Below are 24,305 nucleotides of genomic sequence, written 5' to 3' on the forward strand. Positions count from 1 at the left end.
TAAGTCTACCCATGAGAATCACATATGGTTTGCATAAAGAAGGAGATGAACACATTCTAAATTCTCTAGATATGAGTTTGCTAAAGCTGAATTCTGACTTCACTGATGCTCAGAAGGTAATAAAGGAAAAAGATTACTTACAGATTTAATCAGTTTTTTTAAAAACAGTGATTTTCAGGCAACAGCTGTTTTTGATAGTCTTGTATTTTTATGAAGTAACTTTTTTTAAAAAATATATTTTTATTTATAGTCTGTGTACACTTCAAGCAGGAAACCAATCTTTCATGCAGCTGGAAAAAAAAACAAAATCCCTGTGTTGTTCACCATACATCTTTACATGAAGAGATTAATGAAATTATTCTTTGTTACTCTTCTATAATTATTATATTTTTCCCATAAATTAAGGCCATATTGTTTTGCTTTAAATACCCTACCTCTATGCGCAAGTATTTCCTACTAAACATTCTGCAGTCTTAAATCAACAGCTGTAGTTCATTTCACAATGAATAAAATTTATGCAAATAGGGTATAGAGATGTACCTCTCATTTTAATCAAACAAGTGCTAACTGACAGTAGCCATTTCAAATATGGGTGAGTAACTGTCCTAGCTCATCTCTACCATTTTGCCACCCTTTTGGTCTTAGACTCACAAGGATACTCAAAGTATCGCTGATAAACAGAATGAAATTTTGTTAACTTTGTTTAATAATGTTTAATCTTGTTTAATAATGTTACCGATTTCTCCAACTGAAAAGGAATTAAAAATGTTTGTGCTTTTCATTTTACATCTCAGACAATTAAGCATATTTAATTTCTACAAAATTAATAAATAAAGTAGCTTTCTGAAATATTCCAGGAGACGCTACCTGAATAAATGGTCAGATATAGCCAAAACTGTAGCAATAAGTAGCACTTGGACTAAAATGAGCTTAGAGAAGTCTAGATAATGAAGAACAGAACAAGTGAATTTAGAAACAAAATCTCCCCTTTTAGGAAAGCTTTTATAAAGGCTCTATCACTCAGGCTAATTTATTAATGAACGATGTTCATTCTAAGGATATTATTTTTCAGGCAGAATTTGGGAGAAGAGACTTTCCCCTAATATTTAGTTACCCAAAACCTATTCAGGCCACCACTAAGATGCAGCTTGCTACACTCTGATGAATGTAACAGAAGCAGAAGAACATGAGTCCTACAGAGCTTTCAGGTATGTGCTAACCGTAAAATTCAGTCACATAACTAAGAAAATATAACTGTAAATAGGGTTTTTTTGTTCTTTTGGGCTGTTTTTTTTTTTTAATTGGGTTTTGTGTTGGTTTTTCTACTCTATTTTCTAACTTTCTCACTTACACATCTTTACCAGTGTTCCTCCTCTTCACCAGATGCGTGAATTTGGTGAATACACTCTTTACTAATCAGGCTCTGAAGTTCTGCTAACTCCTACTTTTTTCCTGATGCATTCTACCGAAATTTTCCATCACCACAACAGATGGTTGGCAAATGAAAAAAAATCATTTCCAAAGTATACACTAATATACCAATACTGCAGATTTTTTTACTAGAATAAAGCAAAATACATTTTATTATGAGAGGGAAAGTTACAAGTGCTCCAGTTAAAACAATTTGTGAAATATCAGCCAACACTTGTGTAGCAGTGTTATGGCACCTTCCCTTCTGAGTCAGTACTCATCACAGGAGTGCTGCTCAGTGTGCAAATTCACCTGCACTATGGTATAAGCATCTGCCTACTTACATGCAGTTAAAAACACTTCCAATGAAGAGCAAACCTCTTATTTTATCTAATCTTTTGTGTAGTTATCAAAGCCTCAAGTCACATGCTTATGTCTTCGTTGTAAGAAGCTAGCTGGTTTTAAGGTAGATGACTCGTGTCATTTATTATTTAAAAAAAAAAGTCTCAGACAGGAGTCTCAATTAGCATGAAAGATAAAAAGCTTATCTGATTTTTCAGTACATTCCCCCAAACTAGTCAGCCATCATTTCAACATCAATTCTCAAGCCATCCTGTAACCCTCTTGAACACGGTTCTTTTCTGCACTGTTCGGGTTTGTATGGATATAAACAATTGGAAAACAGTTTTTCACTACAACTATTTCACTTTTTCCCACTTTAAAGAGAAAAACCCTACCTGACGTTGAGCATCTCTTGTATGTTATTAGGGGAAAACTTCCGAGATTGCTAGGTAATTGGTAAAGTATGCATGAAGATCATGAGATTGGGCAAATAAGCGATGTGTTTCTTTCTGGGAGGGCTATCGTTGACATAGCTTCCTTATTTACTGTAATTATGATGAGGGGTGTGTTTCTTTACACAGCATCTACATTGGATAGGCTCCGACAAAAAATAATTCCTGAAACTAAGCATTGCATTAATCTCAAAGGAGGGTGGGGTGGAAGGGAGGGGAGGAAAGCAAAAAAAACCTGAAAAACATTTATGCAAAGACTAAAACATTCATATGAAGAAGGCGGCAGAAACTAAGAGATTTTAGCACTTCAACAGTTTCTAAGATTCAAATGACAGGGGGGGGAAAAGCAGAATATTATAATGTTGTGGAAACATAGCATTGCTTAAACACCTAAGAAGCTATTTATACCAATCCAAATCAGAGAACAATCTCTTTTGTCAAATATAAATAGAAACCACAAGATATTAGAACAGTCATTTTATTCTCTGCCCTTCAGAAGAAAAGTGCTGACATTTGTTGACCAGTCTGAACCACAGCAGCAAAAACATAAAGACACCTGCCCCCCGCAAAAAACAGATGCTGTACACAAAAACTTTAAAGACAGATATGAACACAGATCTTGAAAGACATAGTAGTCCCCAGCTCCTACAAATATGTTAACACTAGGCAAGCAAGTCATAAGGTTTTAAAAATGTTGCTCCTGTTTTCAAGAAATGAAAAGTGAAAATATTGTAAGCACACACCATTTTAGTAGTTCTGAGACATCTTAAGATTGTAAAAGCAGTAATACCTTTGGCTTTGCTTCCTAAGCTACACGAGTGTTATTAATCTAACCAGGCCAGTGCACTATACAATTCCAAAACTACAGTCAACTAAAGCACAAGTGCAGACAGGAAAGCTAAGTGTATGCCTTAACTTTGGAGTGCATATATTCAGCACCTCTCTCTTACTTTTAAAACCTACCAAAAGGTTACATGCTGCCCAAAAAGTTAGCAGGCCACCATCACTGATCACTTCCCCTTTGGTCTCCCTAGATAAAAAAACCCCAATATACAAGAATAACAGTAGGAAGTTTCTCAAACAGCAAGACAAGTAAGATATCTCTCCAGTGAAAAAAAAAAAACGTTACTAATTACCTTCTTGCTCCTATTATGGCTTCTGTTACAGATTCACAAACAAGGGAGCAAAAAAACAGCTATTGCTCTGTGACCTGCTGTAACGCAAGCATCCTACTGTAGTTACCCATCACAATGATGGCATACCGGAAAGCAAGGGTGAAAGGTGCCCACACATCTTGTTTATTTGGGTATTTTTAAAATACCGTTTCTACAGTGCGATGGAGCCCCACTTCTCCATAATTTCAAGCCAGACCATATATTGCAAGAGTATGCAGAGAAGAACTTAAAGGCTTTCCATAACAGTCTTGCCATTAGTGTGGAAGAACTGCCTTTGAGCCACCAAGAAAGTATACATCAGCTACCATCTCTGCAATGGTTCCCTACTGCCTTCCTGCAAGCACTTCAAAAGGCTTTTTTTTTTCCCTCCCCCACTACTTGAGCTCTCAGTATCAGACAGGTGCGCGGCGTCCCTCCCTGCTTCTTCCTTACTGATGAAGGAAGCTGGAAACGGCATGGTCATCAAATCTCAAGCTGAATTTGGAAACAAAATTCATCCAGCCTTCTTTGACTATCCCGCAAATAACCCTTAAAAATGCCCGACATTTTTGTGGGCTGTAAACTGCAAATAGCATCCTGAGATGTTTGCTCTGCATGCACTGCATTACAATTTGCCATGTAGGCACATGGAATCAAGTACAACATGGTTTAAAGTGATGCAAGCACAGTAAGAAAAGCAATACAGTTCAGATCTTGTGAAGTTAAACTGAACTTCTGTATCTTTTATTTTTACCTACATGATAGAAGGAAATGATGGATAATGAAGGCAAAAAAGGAACAGGGTATTTTTTCAGATAACATTAGCCAATTTCGTGAAACTCACTCTCAGGTAGGAAAAAAAAAAGCCATTTTTCTCAGCTACTTTATTTATGTCTCGTGTTGTAGCTAGAAGACTCAACATTTACAAAATAGAGAGAATTGGCTATACAAGAAAAGCTGCTAATCAAAGTAGTATCCTGTAATGCATGTTTATTAATAATAAATGAAAGTACCAATGTTGGAGATAGGTACCTTTCAGTTAATTAAAGAGTATGGTATCAGCAAGTGAAGACTGTTACCCTCAAAAAGGAGGAAATGAAGACATACAGACATGAACAGCACTCGACCATCAGCAGTTGGCACCCCTGTATCTCTCCAAAGCTTCAGTAAGCGAATAAGCTCTGAGAAGTTCCTAATAGCCATTGGAGGCTCAGAGCTACAGGAATCCAAGAAAATGGGTATCTCTTGAAGGAAGGACGTTTAAAGGAGCCTGACTACAGATAAGGCACTGTGAGACACAGCTCTCGACTCAGCAAGTTCTAAACTACTTAGGCCTTCACAATCCAAAGGCAACAGCTGCAAGTTCAACAAAGGAAGAGGTGTTGGTCACCCAACAGGATAAGGTGATTCAGTTACAGAGGAGAGCAAAGAACTTAGCAGCAAACAAAGCATGGATTACACAAGCCTTTTACAGTGCCCAGAGCCTTGGGAGGTATATAAGCTTCCATAATTCAGCTTGGAATACCTGTAAAACAGTCAGAAACAAAGATGAATTATGCCAAAAGCATATAATACTTGTATCGTGGTTACATACACAACCATGACTAGACTCAATGCAAGAATTCCTACCAAATGCACTAACCTGGCTGATAACGCCAGTTGTCCTTTCTGGCATTAAGAAGTTACGAGCTTGATTTCAGTAGTCTAATTAAACCAACCTGTCTCATCCCATTGTTAATTCCTTCCAGATGACTGCAATGGGAGTTGCACTGGTGGCGAGTCTGTCCTCCTTTTCCTTTTCTGTTCTATTCTGAGCAGGTAATATAACATAAGGCCAAAACCTGAGTACTCTGAATCCCGATTATTAATTGCAATTTTATAATCAACAGAAGACATGACATATGACCTTAAGTAGACAAAAGCAATGAGTCTAACCTGTATCTGCAGAGTTTTTTCTTACTATACCAACATTATGCCCAACAATATTTGTGCTGGGGACAATTTTTCCAGCATTGATCACTCTTTCAGCAAACTGATTTTCTTAAGAAAATTATTGTCCCAAAAGAAGATTTATGAGAATCCTCTTAAAAGATGGGCTACAGCCAGGGCTGAGTGGCCTGGAAGTTTAAAAAAACAAACAAACACACACACACAAAAACAACCCACAACAACAACAAAAGCAACAGCAAACCAGAGACTTTACATTATCATCTTTAGCCAGGCTAATCTTGTACATAGAGAGTTCAAACACATACACAAACACACACAATGCACCATCATATAAAATGCCTTTCATAAACATTATAATATATCATTTTTAAAAAGGCAGAGGACCAAGAAGCAACAAAGACTAAAACACTACTATACCAGCCATGGTAAAAATATGTAAGAGAACAAAATGGTGTCTCCTAGGAAAACATGGGCAACCCTCAAACTATAGCAGCAGAGAAAAGAGCAAACAAAAAGCATGCAGAGAAAGGTAGACCAGCTCTACAAGCAGCAAAGCACTCCCCGAGCCTTCCTGCACAAAAAGCCAGGAAGAAGTAGGACCCAAAGCAGCACAAACAAGGCTAGCACCCTTTTAGTTCTGAAATACTTAATAACAGCACTGGCCTGCATTAATTCTGTCATTTCCCTGCCTACTTCCTCATAAAATGGATGTATTCAGGACAGCACCAGTCCTGCATCTCCTGAAGCACAAGTTATACTACAAGCACTAACTTTATTCCCCCCCGAGACCAAGATCTTCTGCCCCAGGGAAGATCGTTGCTTCTAGTGGGCCAGTTTGTTTTCTGCATTTTATTCAGTTCTTTGGGAGAGTCTGACCCTTACCTTAGCCCTCAGCAAGGCAAGATGAACTACACATTTGGGTAGGGAACGAGTTCCTATTTGCCTGAGACAAAATTAGTTCGTGTGTAGCAGATGTCATCGTTGCTTCCTTCCTCTTATCCCCCCGCGTACATCTGAGAGCAGCGGAGAATGTTTGGAGCAATTTAACAAGTAAACGGGAGATGACTGCCTTCTGGTCGTACAGCAAGAGGCTCACGGCAAGCACCGCGGCCAGCCTGCCGAGGACAGGCAGGGACACACGACAAGGGGTGCAGGCAGCACCGCCGAGGTGCTCCCCAGCGGCGCACGGCCCGACCCCGCCGAGCGGAGCGAGGCCCGGAGGGAGCCCCGGCAGCGAGGCCGAGGGGCGCGGCGCGGGCAGCCCCACTGCGGTACCGACGCCGTAAACAGCCCCGTCTACAAGCAACGACCTCCTCCGAAAACAACCCCAGCAGCGGCCCGGGAACGTCTGCCCACACGCAGGGGCGCCCCTCGCCTGTGGCCGGGGCAGGCCAGCCCGGTGGCCCCTGCACGGCCCCGCGGTGCCCCGCAGTCGGCGGGGTCTGAGGAGAGGCTTCCACCTACGGGCAGCTCCGCTCACTACAGGACGCCAGGCAGCCCGCCGGCGGCGGGCACCGGCCCCCCGCTCCCTCTTCGCCTCCCCCACCGCCCCCCGAGCCCCCACGGCCGCCCCGGAGCACCAGGCCGCTCGCCGCCGCCCCCCCCCCCCCCCCCCCCCGCCGCCTCCGTGCGGGCGCGCAGCGAGGGGCAGGCGGCGACCCCCGCCCGGCCGGCCCCCGGCCCGTACCTCGGCTGAGATCGAGGGGGACGTTCTCCTCGCCGCTGTCGTTCCGACCTGCGGGGACAGGGGAAGAGAAGAGCGTTAGGCTGGCGGGGAGGAAGGAGCCGAAGGAGGAGAAAGGGAGGAAGGAAGCGGAGGGGGCGGCTGGGCAGCGGCGTGGAGCGAGAGCCGGCGGGGGAAGAGCTGTCGCCGCGGCCTGCCCGGGGCCCCTTACCTCGGATGCGGAGGTGCCTCAACGAGCGGGCGCGGAGACTCACCGCCATCTTTACAGCCCCGCAGTCACAACACCGGAAACCTCGCCCGCTCTCGCGAGGAGAGGCCCGCGGAGCCGCCGCCGCGGCCGGCACCTCCCCCCCTTCCCCTTCCCCTTCCCCTTCCCTCCGCCCCGTCGCCGCGGGGGCGGCTGAGGCGGGGCGAGGCGGGAGGAGACTGAGCTGCTCTTGTTTGGCCGCGCTGTCCCTGGTGGGTCGGAGCGGTGCCTGCTGGCACCGAGGCGGGCGGTTGAAGTACTGGAGGGCGGGTGAGGGCTGCCGCTCCTCAGCTTCCCCGGGCCGGTAGAGGAGGCCTCCGTCTGCCTAGGCACACGCCTGGGTCACGCTTCCAGCGCCTCGGGGCGGCGGGATCTTCGACACCCGGGCGCCCACCCCGCCGCCTCGAGGCGCTGGAAGCGTGACTGAGGGAGAAGCACCGGTCCCCTCAGAGCCGCGGGGCCCCAAGGGCCGCGTCCGCAGCCGGGCTTCGCTGCCGGGCCGCCGCCTCAGGCAGCTCAGCCCCGAGAGGCCAAAGCTGAGGGGAAAGGAGGGTGGCGGGAGCGAAGGGGCATGTGAGGGGGCGTCCAGAAAACCTGGTGAAATGCCGCCTTTTCCTCAAGCCCTTACCCTGCTGGGACCTGGCTACATAACTGCTCTGTCACCACATCTGAAGGGTTTGGCCTCTCGAGTGAAATTACTTTTTTCCTTTTGGTTTTGTTTTTTATGAGGTTTTCCCGCTTAGTTTTCCTCTTTTAAGCTGCACTTGCCTTGTGATGAGATGGTAATTCACGTGGATACCGCATGACCGTGGGCTTTGTACACCGGATGTTTTCTGCACTCTGCTTTTTAATATGTGAAGTAATTAAAAACAGGAAGAAAATATCTATATTCATTGCTGTCTTGATTTACCCACAGTGGGTCTCTCTGCCATCTCAAGTGTTGATCTCTTTCTTACCTTGATGTTTGTTAAACTTACCTAATAAAATAAGTGTGTGTATATATATAAAAAAAACCCCAAAACCTTGAAATCTCACTACAAGAAACAGTGTACTTATATGTACTTGCTCTTGTCCTTTTTAGGCAAAAGTTTAAATAAGCAGATAACACCTTACATTGTGTCCTGATGCTTCAGACAGCTGTAGCCAAGGCAAGTTCTTGCACCCAGGCTTCCCAAATTCTCGGGAACAAAACCAGCAAATAATAATCAAATTGAAGTGTAGAAGTCACCAGCTGTATAAAACCAGCTTCATGAGCTCAGGTGATTGTTTTCCTGTTCTGTAGTGAATAATTTTCCACTCTGAGTTTTCCCTCCTCTCTCTTGAGGTCTTTCAATTCAGATCCTACATTACTCTTAAAAATCTCGTTTTATTAAGTATTTGTGAACATTGTTTCATCTCAAAAAATTGTAAATTAGTTTTTACACTGATTGGTGCACTTCTAAAACATTAATAGTGATTTAGGAGATTAAAAATAATTATTTGTAAAGCCAGAGTAGAAAAACTTTCTGGCATATCGGTTCATGACACACATAGAAGAATCTTGTTTTAATAGAATTATGTCAAGTATATTTAATTTAAAATACCATTTTCAAAAACTTTCCTGTTTTGATTTTTGCTTATTAAATATGAAGGTAATGTTCTTGAAGAGCCCTAGGTTCTCAAAATTAAAAGGTCTAAACAATAAAATCTCATCCATTCATAGCACAGGACCAAAGCGTATCAAGCTTCCTTATAGAGTTTTGTCAATATGCCTCAGGGCTGCCCTTTAAAATTTCATGTCCCGGGAACCCTTGACTTCCTGAAAATGCCAAATTAACTGCTGCTTGTGGTGGTAATGTTGTATCCTGTTTACTACAAATTCTGCTGGGACTAATTAATTTCATATAAGCTTTGAAGCAGCACTAAGCATTGGCCCACTATTAAACTTCTGGATTGGCTTTGAACTTGTAATCTGCATGTAAAATGCTTTGGACCCTTATGCTAAATGTTAGTGCCATACAGCACTTATTTCTTCCCCTGTAGATACAAAGTCAGAGAGACACGATATATTTTAAAAGAACCAGAACACCTTCCAACAAGGGAGAGTAAGAAAGGAGTAATGTTTGAACTCCAGAGTATTCTTTTGCAGCTTTGTTCCTGCAGACACCCTTCAATAATCAAAATACTTCACTTAACTTGCTGGGCTCCAGTCCTCTCTTTCTCCCCCCCGCCCACCCTTATATTTGAATTATGCAGACAAAATTGAGGTTGGCTCTGATAATGACACACAAAATAATGCCATAATGTCAGTTATAAGTGGTAACCTACAACGCTACACTGAAGGTAGTTTGAGGTATAATTAATATTTGCCACAACTGGGGAAGGAGGCAGGAAGAACATTAGATTTTTAAATTTTTGTTATGGTGAAATGGAAAATAGCAAATATGCATTAGCCTTAACTACCACTTAGATACATAGGAGCTCCCCCCCTGCCCCCCCCCCAAAAAAAAAAACCATGCTGCAAAGTGAGTCTGGCCCTAAAAATGTCATGGTCGTCACTGGTATGAGGAGTCCTCATCCTGTGAGAGTAGAGGACATTTTGGGATCTATTTTTGGAGCTTTTCCAATGTTCTGTTCTCCCATTAATGTGGGGAAAGAATCATAAACATTTAATTAAAAAATAATAAAGGTTCCTTACCTATCAAATTTTCTACACATTTTCATCAGCCACTGTTGCTCCTGAGTATGCAGGAGGGGAAAAACGTGGAGAGGAAAAAAAAGAAAAAGCTATTTTTTCCATTTGGAGGGGGGAAATTAATACCAAAGAGAAAATGAACTTCTTTGCTGGCCTGATGGCTTGTCTGTGTCACAAATTACAGTTCATTCAGCATAAGGCAGACTCTTCGATTTATTATTTTTGTCTTTCAGTGTCTAAATCACTACAAATAAAATCACTATAAATCAAATTAAAGAAAAGATGTTTTAATGGCCACATTGGGAATCAGACCAGTTCAATTTTACTTCTTAGTTTAGAATTTTATGTGAACATAACTTCTCTCTATAGATAAGTAAATCTCCTAAAGCTGGGGACACAGCGTGAAGGCAGAGCTTCCTGCGAGCTGCTGGCGTACTTCCTTTCCCACCTGCGAAGCACGACATAGGAGAACATACCAACACACTTCCAGTGTCATCTGGAGGTTTGCAGAGGCTGGTGAATCTTGAAACTGTGTTAAAATATTTCTACATGTCCAGTGGTGGACAGGGGCTTCTAAAGCTAGGGCTACATTTTCTCGTGTACGTGCAAAGGATTCATGAAGAAACTGCTTTGTTCCATCCTTTTCCAATCAGAAGATTGTCCCTTTTGCCCCCTCACATGTGGGATTTTGCCAGCAAGAGCCTTTTTGTACGCCGAATAGGGTTTTGCAATACGCTGTAGAGGGTACTCCCATGTGAATTATAAATCTTCAAGATTTAAAATCTAGTATGAAGATCAAAGAGAAGAACTTTCCACTTGTTTGGGGTCAAATGAAGGAATATGGGTATGAGGGACAAGCTAGGGGCAGAGCCTTAACAGGCTTAAATTGTTTAAACTCTGTGGAATTAATAAGGATGTGCAATTTACACCACCTGCAGCCCGCCCTTCATATAGGAGAAGAAAAAACATAAACTTGAATCAAGCTATGCAGATGAGAAGTTAACCTATTGAATTCAGCTGAGCTACAGTGATTTGTAGTTGTTGAGCATTTTATCTTATCCAAATGTATTTGTAACACTCTCCCTTAATTTGCACTATCATAAAATTGGCTTTAAATAGATGATAAATCCTGAATGACAGTTGGACAAACAGGAAGAGGAGAAAATCTAGTGAATGAAATGAAAAGGTTAAAAAAATCTTTGCTTCTTTTGCTATGTTTATATTGTTAGCAAGAATTTTTGTAATCACTCTATTTGTTTAAGCTTTTTCTTCTCATGAAGCCCATCAAACTGCTTAGGAAAGGGTAAGACATGAGCTTTATTTTCTGCAGCCAAGAAACATTGGCAACAGAAGTATAAAAAAGGAAGGTACAAAGAAACCATCACTGACTGAGTGAAGTATCTCAGAAGCTGATCAGTGGCCAAATAAGATAGACGCACAGGTCTGCACCAAAGATGACCATATGTTGGTTTGTCCATTTGATATTGCAAGAATCACCTGACCCTGTTTTTCTTACAAAAAAATCTGACTAAAAATGTCTGGCTCAGCAGCAGCTCAGAGTCGGGTTAAGAACAGGTGCTGGTGGGCATTTGGTCTAGAAGTTCTACAGTTTGAGACGATCAAATCCAGCTCATGAGCACATTTTTAGCAGCTGGACAAATGCATAATATCAGATGGAGTTATTGACAGCTCTGTACTGCCAGCGGTCGCTCTGAAGAAACCCACAGGTACTAGAGCAGACCTGCACAGTGCCTGGCCCGTGGGCCGCCACGCATTGATATTCTCAGACCTCCAAGTGCAGCACAGTGGCTGTAAAGCAGTAAGAGCCTGCATGCCGCATCTCCATGCAGCGATGCAGAGCAATCTGGGGGAGGATGCAGCTGCAGCGCGGGGCTTGTGTGCCTGTTGTGCAACGGAAGGTGCTAGGATCTGCTAGGGAGAGGGCTGTGCTGCAAGATTAAACAGGCTGAGTCTTCAGAGGATGCAGGGAAGGAAACGAGGGGAAAAAGGTGACCCTACTAGCTGCAGCTTAATCTACTTAAACCAAAGTCCTTTAATGAGCCGATCTTGCGATTTGTGTTCTGTGTCTCTGTAATACAACAATGAGCAGGAATAGGAAAGGTCCTTCCTCCTGCGGATACGATCAGCTGCCTCGTGGGAACAGTATCTCTTTGCCCTGGACCCTGCCAGAGGATCTGAGAAAGTGTGAATGTGGCCAGAGCCTAGTTGAAAATTTATCAGAATTTGGGATATCGGGATATTGCATTTTACGTACATCTGCTCCCCTGGGAATTCAGCTGCCTCCTCGGGACACCTGGGGAGGGCACTGGTGACCTGGAGCTCCTCCAAGTACGTGCTGGGCCATCTTTGGACAGCCTTGTGCTGGTTCTAAGCCAAAACTGTCCAGTTTGGCCAGTGTGACAGCAAAGACCATCGAGGTCTGGTGCCCAGGGGTGTTCGTTCCCTGGCGTTGTTTTAAGTGACTAGTATGGTTGCAGCTATAGTGCCTAGGTTGCATTTGGTTATAGGCAAGGGGTGGGTGGCCAAACTGCTCAGGCTGGGACAGTGCAGGGAATGAGTCAAGCAAAGAGGACCCTGGTGTGTAACCACTAGGTTTAGGTGGATGCTGAGTATTTTTTGTTGAACTTCTGAACCATGTGTTAGTTTTTTTATTTGTCCCTTTCAGTCTCGTGTTCACCAAACAGCTTGGAGAAAAAGCAAGGGGCAATTTGCAGTTTGCTCCCCAGGGACGTTGTTTCCACTGAATTTGCTTTTCGCTCTCCTGGCTGATGTGGTATATTCCTCATATATTCCTACGCTAGCCTATTCAAATACAGTTCAATAGGTATATTTCTACATATATTGCCATGGAAAAGGAGTTCTATAGATAATATTTTAAGTATCACTAATACAGTTTGCAAAAGCAACATGATTTGGCTAAAGAAAAAAACAATTCCTAACAAAACTTTCAGCTCAGTAAATATTTTTTTCTGGAATTGCTCTGATTTTGGAAAACAGCATACTCTTAAGTTAATTCATGAATGTAGTACTCTTAAATCCAGCTAGAAATAAAAACTATTAATAAAAATCTAAACTGATTGCAACTGGGTAAAATGTTAGTATTTCTTCAGTATCCAGTAATGGAAGAAATTAAAAAATGTACATAAAACGCATAGCAGAAAATTATGTAAGAGTAGCAATAAGTAGCATACTAAAGCAACAACAACCAGCTGCAAAATAGCAGAATGTCAAGTGATGCAACAAGTCTTCCTGATTAACTGGGCAGGTTGCTAACTGGATCGTTAATTAGTGCAATTTCACATTTAGGCACCCGTTCATGTAAGATTTTTCACAGCATTCTGCACTGCATAATCCTACTGAAACTATGAAAAGCAACAGGTTTTGAGTTTGGGTATAGTTGGCATATTAATTAGACCTGAGGAAAAAAACTTTAAAAAAACACAGCTGTTAAGTGTTTCAGTCCAAATAAACTCCAGTAATAGGGCTGAAGCTGTGTGTAAGGGTAATTTATCATCACCTGATTCAAAATCTGTATGGCAGCAGAAACTATTTTTTGTAAGTCTTCATGGTCTTTTTTTTAAAAACTGAAGAAGCCCATTAACATTTTCTTTGGGCCCGAGCTGACAAAGGCTGGCTAACATTTTAATAGCAATGCTGTTATACATCATGTTATCCATACTGAAATATTTGGATATCTGAGATGCTCAGCAGTCAGTGGGTATCATTAGAACAGGCTTCAGTCTCTCACACAGCCGGTAGCAAGTAGCTTGCTATGAACATTCCTGGCAGTACGGAAAGGAGCAGAAAAAGAGGTGGGAGAGAAAAGATATCTTTTTATTATTATTTATTTAATTTCAGCTCGCAATAGTAAGACTTATGTATATATATCATCCCAACTTAAGTACTGAAAAAAACTCCCCCAAATGCTGAGGGCAGAAGGAAGGTATGTTTGCCCTGATTTTAAATGCTATGGGATAAACAGCGTAGAACACAAAATACAAGAATTGTAAGTCTTCTCAGTGGTTGGTGAGTCATAAAACCTCTGCTGGTGTCACCCACAGAGTTAGGAATCTTGCACAAAAAATGAGCATTTGAACAGAGCAGCTTTTAAAAATGGGATAAAAATGGAAGTGCCAGGGGCAGGAATGCAGAAGTAGGGGAACAGTTTAAAAGGATGAAAAGAGAAAGGAACAAGGAAGCAGAAAAGCAAAGGACAGAATGCCATGGTCAGAGGATCAAGGAAAAGAGGAATAATTATAGGGAACAGGAAGTAATTGAGAAAGCAAGTAGAAGAGTACAGAAAATATCTCAGGCGGTGAAAGGAGGCAACGACAACAAAAAAACACGGATCTCTTTGGATGGATACAGAAGAAGAAACTGGGTTTACCTGTGTGAGCTGGAAGGTGTGTGACGGCATCGTCCAGGACAGGAGAACATGGAGGAAGCTGAGATGCAGGAGAAGGGAAGGGAGCTTGGCAGAGTGCCCCTTCTGTCAGCAAGAAAAGGGGACGGGAGCCCCGGATCCTGTGTCTGTGTTTTTTGTACATTTTCCACCTGAAGTGCACCCACACGCAAATGAAGGAGCAGGCAGCTTTTCCTGCTAAGAACTTGAAAATCAGGAATCAGGCCAAAAAAAGAATTAAAAGGCAGGAAAAAAAGCCAGTGCTGATTTTTCTTTTCTGTGTCATGATGCTTGAGCTGTAGGATTTGGCAATATTACTGAAGTAATGCAAATCGTATAATGTTTCTTAAAACCCTTGGTATCCATCTAATTCACATTTCATTCATGTTCATGTTGACATTTTGCATACTTCCTTTCTGCCTAACAGTGAACATTTTAAGTTTAAGGAGTATTTATGTGTCTGTGTGTTAAGAAAGAAAATAAACATAGTTTCCCATGTTCTTTTCAACAAGGCCAACAATTTAAAAAGCCTCGAGCAAGAAACTCTATACATTTAATAACAGCTTAATCTTCTCTCTCAAAGTGCTTTAGAAGGAGGCAAATGCAGATAATTTAACAAATTCTACGTATGTTCAGGAGCCAGCTAGCTAGAAGAAAGGCTTTGTAAGATCATTGTAATTTTACTCCACCCAGGCAAAGAAGAGGACCTGGGGCTACCGCGCTGCTGCTCTGCACAAGGTTAGGACATGTTGCGGTGGCATTCTGCAGTACCGTGGCTAGCCTGAGTGGCAGAGAGATATCTTCCAGATGGCTTGGATGCTGGAAACTGCTTAGGATGACCCTTCAGCTGCACTACTACCTTGTTTCTTAGCCAGGCTAAGTGGTCAAGGTGGAGGGCTTGGAGGGCTACGCTCCTGCCCTGGGTGAATGGCTTCTGATAAATAAGTTAATTCTTTCAAAACTGGTTTGGGTGTCTCAGCCTGGCATATCCCCAGACCGTGTACACATAAGGGTTTAATTCTTGCAAAAGCCGTAGACCTGACTCAAAACCATGCCAACAAACTTACTGTCGACGTGGGAGTTGGGAGACAGCAAATGATATAAGTAAGTGGAGATAATAATGTAGACCATTCAATTCTAGAATTTGTCCCCAGTTTTTATTAAGTTTCAGAATACAATCTAAACTATTATTTAAATTAAATTTTAATCAGTATCCCATATCTGCCCCCTTTTTATTACTGTAAACATGGTATATTTAGAATGTACATTTTGGATGCTAATACGTTTTAAACACAAGGGGCTTTCTCTCTTCTTTTTGTGTTTAATCACAAGTAGAGGCAAAGAAAAGGAGGAGAAAATAGTGAGAGTCCTATACTAGGAAAGTACTAAAAATATAATTAATTTAGCTTTAGCAGTTTGCTTTTATATCCAGGATTGATGGATATGTGCCACAAATTGTGCTCTGTTCGTACCTTCCTTTCAAACATTAAAAATGGGGATAAAATATTTTCCTGTCTCACAAGATAAATACATTATTATTCATGGAAATCTGAGATATCATTGTGATGAATGCCATGAGAAACTAATAATTCTGGGTGCAGCATAGGCTTGGGAAGATTTGCACTAAATAAAGGAGCGGCCAGAAACTGAATGAGCAGGGCTGAACAACTGCCTTTTCTGTTAAGTCTCATCCATCCCATGCACTAAATGAGGCGGGGATCCTGTGGAAAAAAATACTGAGCCATCATGTAATTACAGACTGCATGCACAGTTAAAGACGCATCCACACAAGGAGGCAGAACTGAGGCTGTGCAAATACAGACTCAGTTCTTGTACCTCCTAGCATTTGAGTGCTTCACTCTAGTGAAGCTACATGCAAAAGCCTTTCCATGTAGGACAGTCTGGGACTATGACTATGCAGAAGTCATAAGGGTATCCTTTTACAGGTCCATCAGTTTCCTCAGAAGTTGTCTTATTTGACATAAAATATACACACACACAGAGGCACACACAGGCATACACGCACACACACTTACACCTGTATCCATCATGAAGCAACGCAGTGGTAAGGGCTAATCTAATTCACACAGCGAATCCAGGTTCCTCCATGAACTTCCTTGCACTTTCTAAAGCCCTGGTCTTCACAGTCGAGGTGGATTATGCAACAAGATCGCACATAGAGGAGGGTTTTGTTACCACCGTGGGAGGCGTAGCCAAGGGATCTGCAATTACGTGGATCGAGGATATAAACCTCTTACACAGGAATGCAGAGGAGATCAGCTGCGTTCCTGCAGTCCAGAGCGTGCGGTAACAGCAGAGAAATGCTCTAAAGCTCCTGAATTAGAGAAGTCTTTTTTGCCCTCCCAGTTTTTGTTTTGCTTAGCCTGTTTACTGGGACAGCGTAGAGGTACAACACAGATGGAAACCAGCTCTGTTTACCTGAACTGGGGTGTTGGTGCTGAACTCTAATTTTTATGTCAATATTTTGATGTTTTCACTGCTGAATGTTTTAGCAGGCACAGCCAAATACTGCAGAATTATAGACTGAGTTTGGAGAGGGAAAAAAATCAAGAGAGAGAACAGCTTTCCTTTTCCTTCTCTATGACTTTTAAAAGATAATAGAATAAATTACAGGTGAGAAACCCTTAAAATACAGTCTTTATTAAACTCCCTAAGTATAGATTTTCCTGTCTAGAAGATTTTCTGCTTACATTTCACTTTCTGGATAGTAATTACTGACAAACAAATGCCACATTGTAGTTGTGCTGCCTTTGCAGCAATAATAAAGTTGATTTACACTCTGTCAGCTGCTCAGTGATAATTTTCAGAAGTTATTTTTCAGCTACCGTTGTTCTGCTTCAGCAGAAGATGATGAACGCACTTTTTTTTTCACAAAGCACACTTTTATTCAGAAGAAAGAAAAAAAAAATGCATCCAGTGAACAACATATTGGTAAAATAATGAAAAGAATATATAATACCAGTAATTTTTCAGTGTGTCGTACCTTATAAATACATTTCAACACCCTCTAACAATCACATTATATTTTATCTGTGCAAACAATGCACAGATTTTTAGCTTAAAGTATCTTATGATTATTTCTTTTGATGATTTAATGTATCATAAGACCAATTCAGTCAGTATAATCAGTAAGGAAACACAGTACCTACAGCACATCAAGGCTAAGAACGTGGAAAAGCTATTCAAAATACATGACCAAAAAATCTCACAAAGAATAAAATTAACTTCTTATTCAGGGGGAAGAAGAGGTTTGTGTTCTACTGAAATCCTTTAACACACGATAAACTCTATTCAAAAGGAAAGTTCCTTTGTTGGCCTTACTGCAACACATGAAGTTCTACCATCAGTTAAAACTAAAATAAGACTGGGCATATATGTTAGAATTTAACGCAAACTCTTTTTGAGATAATTAGCTGTGTAAAGCGTGAAACTATTGTTAACTGGCAAGTGGTTGTATATTTCTAAATGTCTGCGTTCCCTCTCAGTTCTTTGGAATATCACTAATTTGCTGCAAATACCCTCTTGAATGCCTCTGAAAAATACGTAAACCACATGCAGCAACATAGCCAAATAGCTAGACACATTCATTGTACTTAATATACAAGGTCATGTTTTAAATTTTTGTGCTGGTGCTGATGTTTACACATACAATTGGTATTTGTATGCCTGGATGCTGGTTGAATAGACAATATAGAACAGGAAACTCAAGTTTGCATATAGCTTTTCAGTGTATTATCAGTGATTTTAAATACAGTATAAAATAGCTTATAGGCTATTATCTCTACAGTTAATTTTATGTTTGATATCCCCATAGCATTATACCTCCTTAGAGATTTACTGTATTTTGAACCATCAGTGAAAGGCATGTGTGTAAGAAGATGAAATCTCAGCTCCACTGAAGGTCAGACCAAAACTCATTGACTTCAACAGAGCCAAAATTTGTTTATAAGCTAAACTTGCTAGCTAGCTACATTGCACTGGTTTGCACAGTGCACCTTACTTCCCTTGAGGATTATAGGACTTGATTGTCAAGAGGAGCTGGTTGCACTGATCCAGCCACGTTGGTTTTTACAAGTTTTTGATTATCTTGCACTACAGCAAAAGCATCACACATTACAAATACATGTTCCATTTTTTGCACATGCTCACCCTTTTTATTGGGAGTTCACTGTAAACGTCTTTGCATTTCTGAGTGAGTGAGTTCTGATATATAAGTGCAAAGTTATATTTATTATTATGATTCATCCATTCATTTTACTTTGATTTGCTACTTGCTCATTCAGATAACAGCATCACCAATGATCTTTAGTAATAAATGTTGTTTCTACAGTGCATAAGCATGGAGTTTAACTTCTATACTCTCAATTAGCCAAGTCTAGTGTAAAATATAGTACTTAGAAGAAAAAGATATTACCAAAATGGAGTGATAAAAATACATGTGGATTTAATCTAGAAGTTATTTCCAACCAGTTTATCTAAGTTTATAGGTCCATTTTAATGCCTAAATTACTATAGTGACAACAACATCATATCTTCAAACTAAACAGAAATTAAACCTTAACCTAAATGTTCTAAATATATTTTGAACAACACTATACTATAAAGTAGACTCTTCTATGGTTTATATCTCAGAGTGCTGTATGTAACCCATACAACTTTGTTATTATTTTACTATTAATATCAGTCAAAAAGTAATTACAACGTGGTCAAATACATTTTAGAAGATGGCATGCTATCATTAGTACAATGCAGAAAAAGAAACTTCAATAATGGTACATGGCTGTACATGTCAGTGTAGCTCACGCTATTGCAGTTGGAATGGCAGGTCAGCAATGTATTGTCTTCTCTGATGCCCACTTTTGATTTCCTGTTTTCACAACAGCATGTTATCACCAGAGGAAGCATTTCTTTTCAGGATACTGTCCTCCCCAGAGTGGCAGTCTCTGGTGTTTAATAGACCAGAGCCAGAGTAATACCTGTTCCCAGGGTTTGTTGTCCTTTGTATCCTTCATAGACCTGAACTGGCCTCTTTGGGTATAGCTAATTGAAGAACTGTTTTTACATGGACTGTCACAAATGTGGAAGGGAAGTGGAAAATTGTAACCCTAACTTCAGCTCATATTCCCTGAATTTTAATTGCTCAGATAAATGGCAATACGAATGTCATAAAAGCAAGGGATGACAAAAGCCTGAAATCCTAAAAAAAGTTAATTGTACATTCAGAAGAGTGTAACCGATTAACTCATAACAGCTTTAGTGACTGCTCTTGCTTTCTCAATTGAGAAGTCCGAAATAGATTTTGATCTTCAGTGAAGCTCTTATTTGCATAGAATTCTGCATCAGTCATTATCATAGATGCAATCTGAAGTGGAAATAGAATGCAAAAATATTAGTATTGTGTAGTACTTACTTTGACTCAAGGATAAAGTGAGTTGGTGTAATTGAATATAGTTATTGTATTGTTTGAAATGTTCAACATACCATCACCAATATCATCGTAAATCTCTCCATCACTGTAAGTTAAAAAAAGAAAAATAATGTATTAAAAATTGAGACATCAGATATATATTACTATTTGCATGCAGATACAAAATGGTTTAGCAGTATGGTACAGAGGTGCTATCAAGTAATTCATTGGCTAATTAGAAAAGTGCAGCCTTTGTGGTTACAGAACAGTGTTGAGCAAGATGATCAGGTCAAAGGATTTTCAGTGACAGGTAGATCTGGATACATTTCTTTCTAACATGAAAGGCTTGCTTTATTAAAAGGTTTTTTTTAATTAAGTTTTTAAGTAGCTATTCGAAAAAACTCATAGAGATATTTCTATAAAAAATGAAATACTTACTGATTTTTTTTAAATGAAAACCAGAAAAGATGAGTAAAAAAAATCAGTATGCACTTGAAATTCTTATTTGTTTCTCTACTTGGCAATGCCATAAAGGTTTTGGAGGAGGAGCTTTTTAGACAATGAATTTAGGTAACGTCTATAAATGATACATGCTCCATGAATAGGAATTCTCAAAATATGTCACTTTTAGATTCATGAACAGGCCCATAGAAGCCAATAAGGGTATTTATATGTATGTTATACATGTGTATTATTGTTTGCAGGCCTCAATTCTAAAAGTGACATCTGATTTCATATTTAAGGGTCTAACATAAAGCCCACTGAAGGAAATGGAAAGGCTTTGTATGATAAGAATTTTGGATTAGAACCTGAATGCTGAACTCCACGCAATTATTTGGAGCAACACTGAGCCAAGTCTGCTCAATCCTGATAAGACTGAAATAAAAATAAACCCAAATAGAAATTGGCCCATTTTAGTTAAACATTTGAAAATGGCATCAATACACTTAATCACATTAATGTGCAGTTCAGTAATAGATTCTAGTACCAATAATGCTTAATTTATGTAATTTTTCATGGTTTAAACCAGAGTTTATGGTTAAACAATGAGGAATGGGGCCCTGGAAAATTTCCAGCATGGATGTATGTGACTAATTCTTGAGGAATCTAAACTCTGTAAAAATAACTCAATTTGCAGGACTAGAATGACATACTAAAATAATTACATTTCACTTTTATTTAACAAAGAGTTTAGAACAAAAGTGAGTGTTATAACAGATTTTTCAAAAAGATCACTTTGTACTTACTTCTCAACTAAATTGCTTCTCAGAACATAGCCATCTGTAAAATTGAAATATATATGTATTTAAGTTAAATTTAAATATTCATGTTATTTCTTATGTTGCTAGCACTAGTGAAATGCATTTTTTCTCTTTTAGATATTTCAGATGGAAAGACATAATACATGGACAACAATGTACAATGGATATCTACTCGAGGAAGATTTTGCTATGATGTCCAATTTTAGTTTTAATTATTCTTATCTGCTTGTTTAGTATAACATGGTGCCTTAGATTAGGCAATTAGAATACTACAGTAGCTCCAAGAGCACTTAGACATCTACTGTGCCAGGTATTTTACATATTAATAAAATGTCATTTCTCTTGTTTCATTGTAATGGTTTCCATTGTGTACAGAACTAGTGGTGAAAGGAGAAAATAGTAATACTGGTTATGCAAGATTAGGTTTTCATCTTATATTTTAGTTTCCTTGTTGCATGAGAGGGGTGTGAAACAATAGGTATTAAAGAAAATATGGTACAGTTCACAAACTGTAGCACAAAAATGTGGTATAGTAATAACCACATAATAATATTTATAATAACAAATAACATAAATATGTATAGTTTCCTACAGCAAAAAAAAATCTTTCAAGATGTATACACCAATTAAGTATCATTAACTGTAACTGATTAACAATTTTTAACTGTATCATATTGATAAGAACTGTTTATATAGATAATGGAAATACCTTAGAAAAGCTATTCACTAGCGAATTATTGTATTACTCTGTTGCATTACTAACGAAATCAGATAAAACTACACATATTCTTCTTCAATATATATCATCTCTTGAAAAAATTACTTGCTGTCTTTGGTAAAAGATATCTACTGAAATACTTGTCAATTGGTACAACATATACAAGCAAAGAGAAAGCCATAACAGTAATTACATATTTGTAGGTAAACATTAGTATGTTGATACAAAAGTAGGACAGTTCTAAAGGAGAAATGTGATCTTGTGTTATATTTGAAATTACTGTATAAGTTTCCTTCTTGTATTGATCAGGAGGCTTAAATGGTCACACTGACATGACAAGTTTTTAGTAATTCATACATAATCCATAGGTTTTAGAAAAAATTTATTAGCCTGATTTGTAAAGTTCCTTGAATTCTTGGAGTTGCTACTGCTCCGTGTGCTTAGGAACCATTATATAATACAGAAATTATCAGCTTTCTGCTAGTATTTCTGGTGGAGATCCTTCGGGTCAGTCTAGCTGAATCCCCAGATCTTACTCTTTTACCTTAAGGAATTATTTCCTCCTTCACATGAATTTTGCTTTTCTGATACACAAGACATGAAAGTATCTTTTCTTTTTTTAAATGCACAGTAATGTCCAGCTAAAAAAATCTCGTATTGTGTGTTAAGCCTTTTTCACGTCCAAGCCCTAATTTTATTCTAACTGAAATTGCCCTTTTCAAGATCTGTAATTTTACTAGTAGGGGAAACCTTCCCTTGTAAATTGGCATCAGACACAATGAACTAGTGCTGTTCCCAAAAGCTGCTGAATTATCACAGTCTTCAACTGGCCAATGTTTCAATATATAAACATGTCCTATGATTCCTATATGGAATATTGAAAACGTTATCTGACAAGACTAATATCCAAAATAGTCCTGCAAATAGTAATTAAGTAACTAATTCTTCTATAAAGCTTTTCTTCATAAAGAAACATTTGCATAATTCATTTTAACTTGGTGTATTTCCATCTTAAAATATTTAGATATCAGATATTGCTATAAAACTCAAATAAATGTTTTTTCTAGAATATGCTGTATCAATCACTATATATAAAGTAGATTAGCAATTTGCTCTGTGAAGGCCATAACACATTAAAAACACTGCATTTTTAAAGAAAACTTCTGTTTTGTGCTAGAGCTGAGGGTTCCCTAAAAAGGCATTAATTTCATGTGATAATATTTTATTTGGCACTAATCTGCTTTAGCTTCTGTTTAAGACTTAACAGTTACATGAATGAAAAAATAGTTCTATGCATTTAATAGTTTTGCAGGTAGGTAAGATAAAATTTGCTTCATTTGCCTGTATTTATACCTTTAGGGTCATGAAGATTTGATACATAAATTCTATTATAACTTTTGCCTCCTAAAAATGTTAAACTGCAGATAATCTTCAATAGTCAAAGAACCCAGTGCTGCAGATTTTCAGTTACCTGTGTATTCTGTCAGGCTGATTGCAAGTTGATACACATAGGGAAAGCCCTGTCTATTCAGGATATTCTTAGCCTGGTTTTCTTCCCCCAGATTTTATTATCTGGCATAAAGGCATAAAAATTGATTTTTTTTTAAAGATGCATCTTTTTAAAATTCTCTTTAAGCAGAGTCAAATAATTTCCAGAAGTCTCACCGGGGATCACTTAAAATCATTTGGCTAATCTAATCTTCTCTGTTTCTTTTAATTTTCTCACGTGAAATACATGAAAGCAAAATTTCTTCACTTACAGTCACGGCGTACAAACACAGTGTGCTGGCAAGCCAGATGTGCATGTGCCAGTCCTTCTGCCACTGCAAAGCATAATCTAGGTTCTTCTGATGGCCCCTAGCCCCTAAATATGTGGGAGATATAGCCCCTGCTGATCTCACACTCTTTCAAATTTACTAATCCAAAATTACACATCCAAAGTTTCAGTTTCTAACTAATTTATTCATATTTATGTGGCTTCCATAATAGAGAACAAGGCAGCAGGTCCGCACACTCCATCTTGATCATTTAGCACCACCGAAAGCTATGACACATCAGGCCAGCTGCTCTCTGATGGTGTAAAGGAGGCTTGGAGAGGACACAACTTACATTTTCAGGCACTGAAGTCCATTTATATCCTAATCAAAATCTATGAGAGTGAATTGAAGGTCTTTGTGTATTTCAAAAGGTACATACCTTTTGTTGGTCAGACCAAGGCAACAGTAAGAAGGAATTTGAGAAGGCAAATGAGAATCAGTTCTTTGTTTCACTTTTGAAATTTCAAATAATTTCATAACAAAATAAGTCATAGCAGAAGACGTTCCTAAGATCATCAGCTGTTGCTTAAAAAGGTGGGAAGACATTATAATATAATTTGTAATTTTGTTTAACTGCCCGTAGAGGCATGAAGCTATGGAAGTGCTTCATAAGTTGACGATCAAATGGAAGAATTCATGTGCAACAAAGTAACAAAAACATCTTTAATTGTTGTTTTTCAGTCTATCTGGCCTTCAAAAGGTAAAATGATAGCTTCAAGATACGAGGAACTAGAGCAACTAGAG

The 24,305-nt window shown here is 39.4% G+C and overlaps 2 protein-coding genes across 6 annotated transcripts in view; both read right to left on the reverse strand.

The window, feature by feature from the left end:
- Positions 1–7,557, reverse strand: part of RICTOR (RPTOR independent companion of MTOR complex 2) — an 86,112-nt gene extending 78,555 nt beyond the window's left edge. Inside the window, exons 1-2 of one of the 2 annotated variants that reach the window (XM_087759691.1) lie at positions 7,204–7,557; positions 6,996–7,043 (exon numbers count right to left, since the gene is read on the reverse strand). In XM_087759691.1, coding sequence (XP_087615817.1) covers positions 6,996–7,043; positions 7,204–7,252 — 97 coding nt within the window. In that variant the 5' untranslated portion in view covers positions 7,253–7,557. The remainder of the gene's footprint in view (positions 1–6,995; positions 7,044–7,203) is intronic. The other variant, XM_087759687.1, reaches the window with a different exon arrangement.
- A 9,491-nt stretch (positions 7,558–17,048) lies between these two features.
- FYB1 (FYN binding protein 1) overlaps positions 17,049–24,305 on the reverse strand; it is a 68,037-nt gene continuing 60,780 nt past the window's right edge. The window contains exons 14-16 of one of the 4 annotated variants that reach the window (XM_087759846.1): positions 21,012–21,045; positions 19,839–19,870; positions 17,049–19,719 (exon numbers count right to left, since the gene is read on the reverse strand). In XM_087759846.1, the coding sequence (XP_087615972.1) occupies positions 19,697–19,719; positions 19,839–19,870; positions 21,012–21,045 (89 nt within the window). In that variant the 3' untranslated portion in view covers positions 17,049–19,696. The remainder of the gene's footprint in view (positions 19,720–19,838; positions 19,871–21,011; positions 21,046–24,305) is intronic. The other 3 variants (XM_087759843.1, XM_087759845.1, XM_087759844.1) reach the window with 3 other exon arrangements.

This window comes from Nipponia nippon, unplaced genomic scaffold (assembly GCF_047370975.1).
Source record: "Nipponia nippon isolate SJK-2023a ecotype South Korea unplaced genomic scaffold, ASM4737097v1 scaffold_20, whole genome shotgun sequence".
Lineage (NCBI taxonomy): Eukaryota > Metazoa > Chordata > Aves > Pelecaniformes > Threskiornithidae > Nipponia > Nipponia nippon.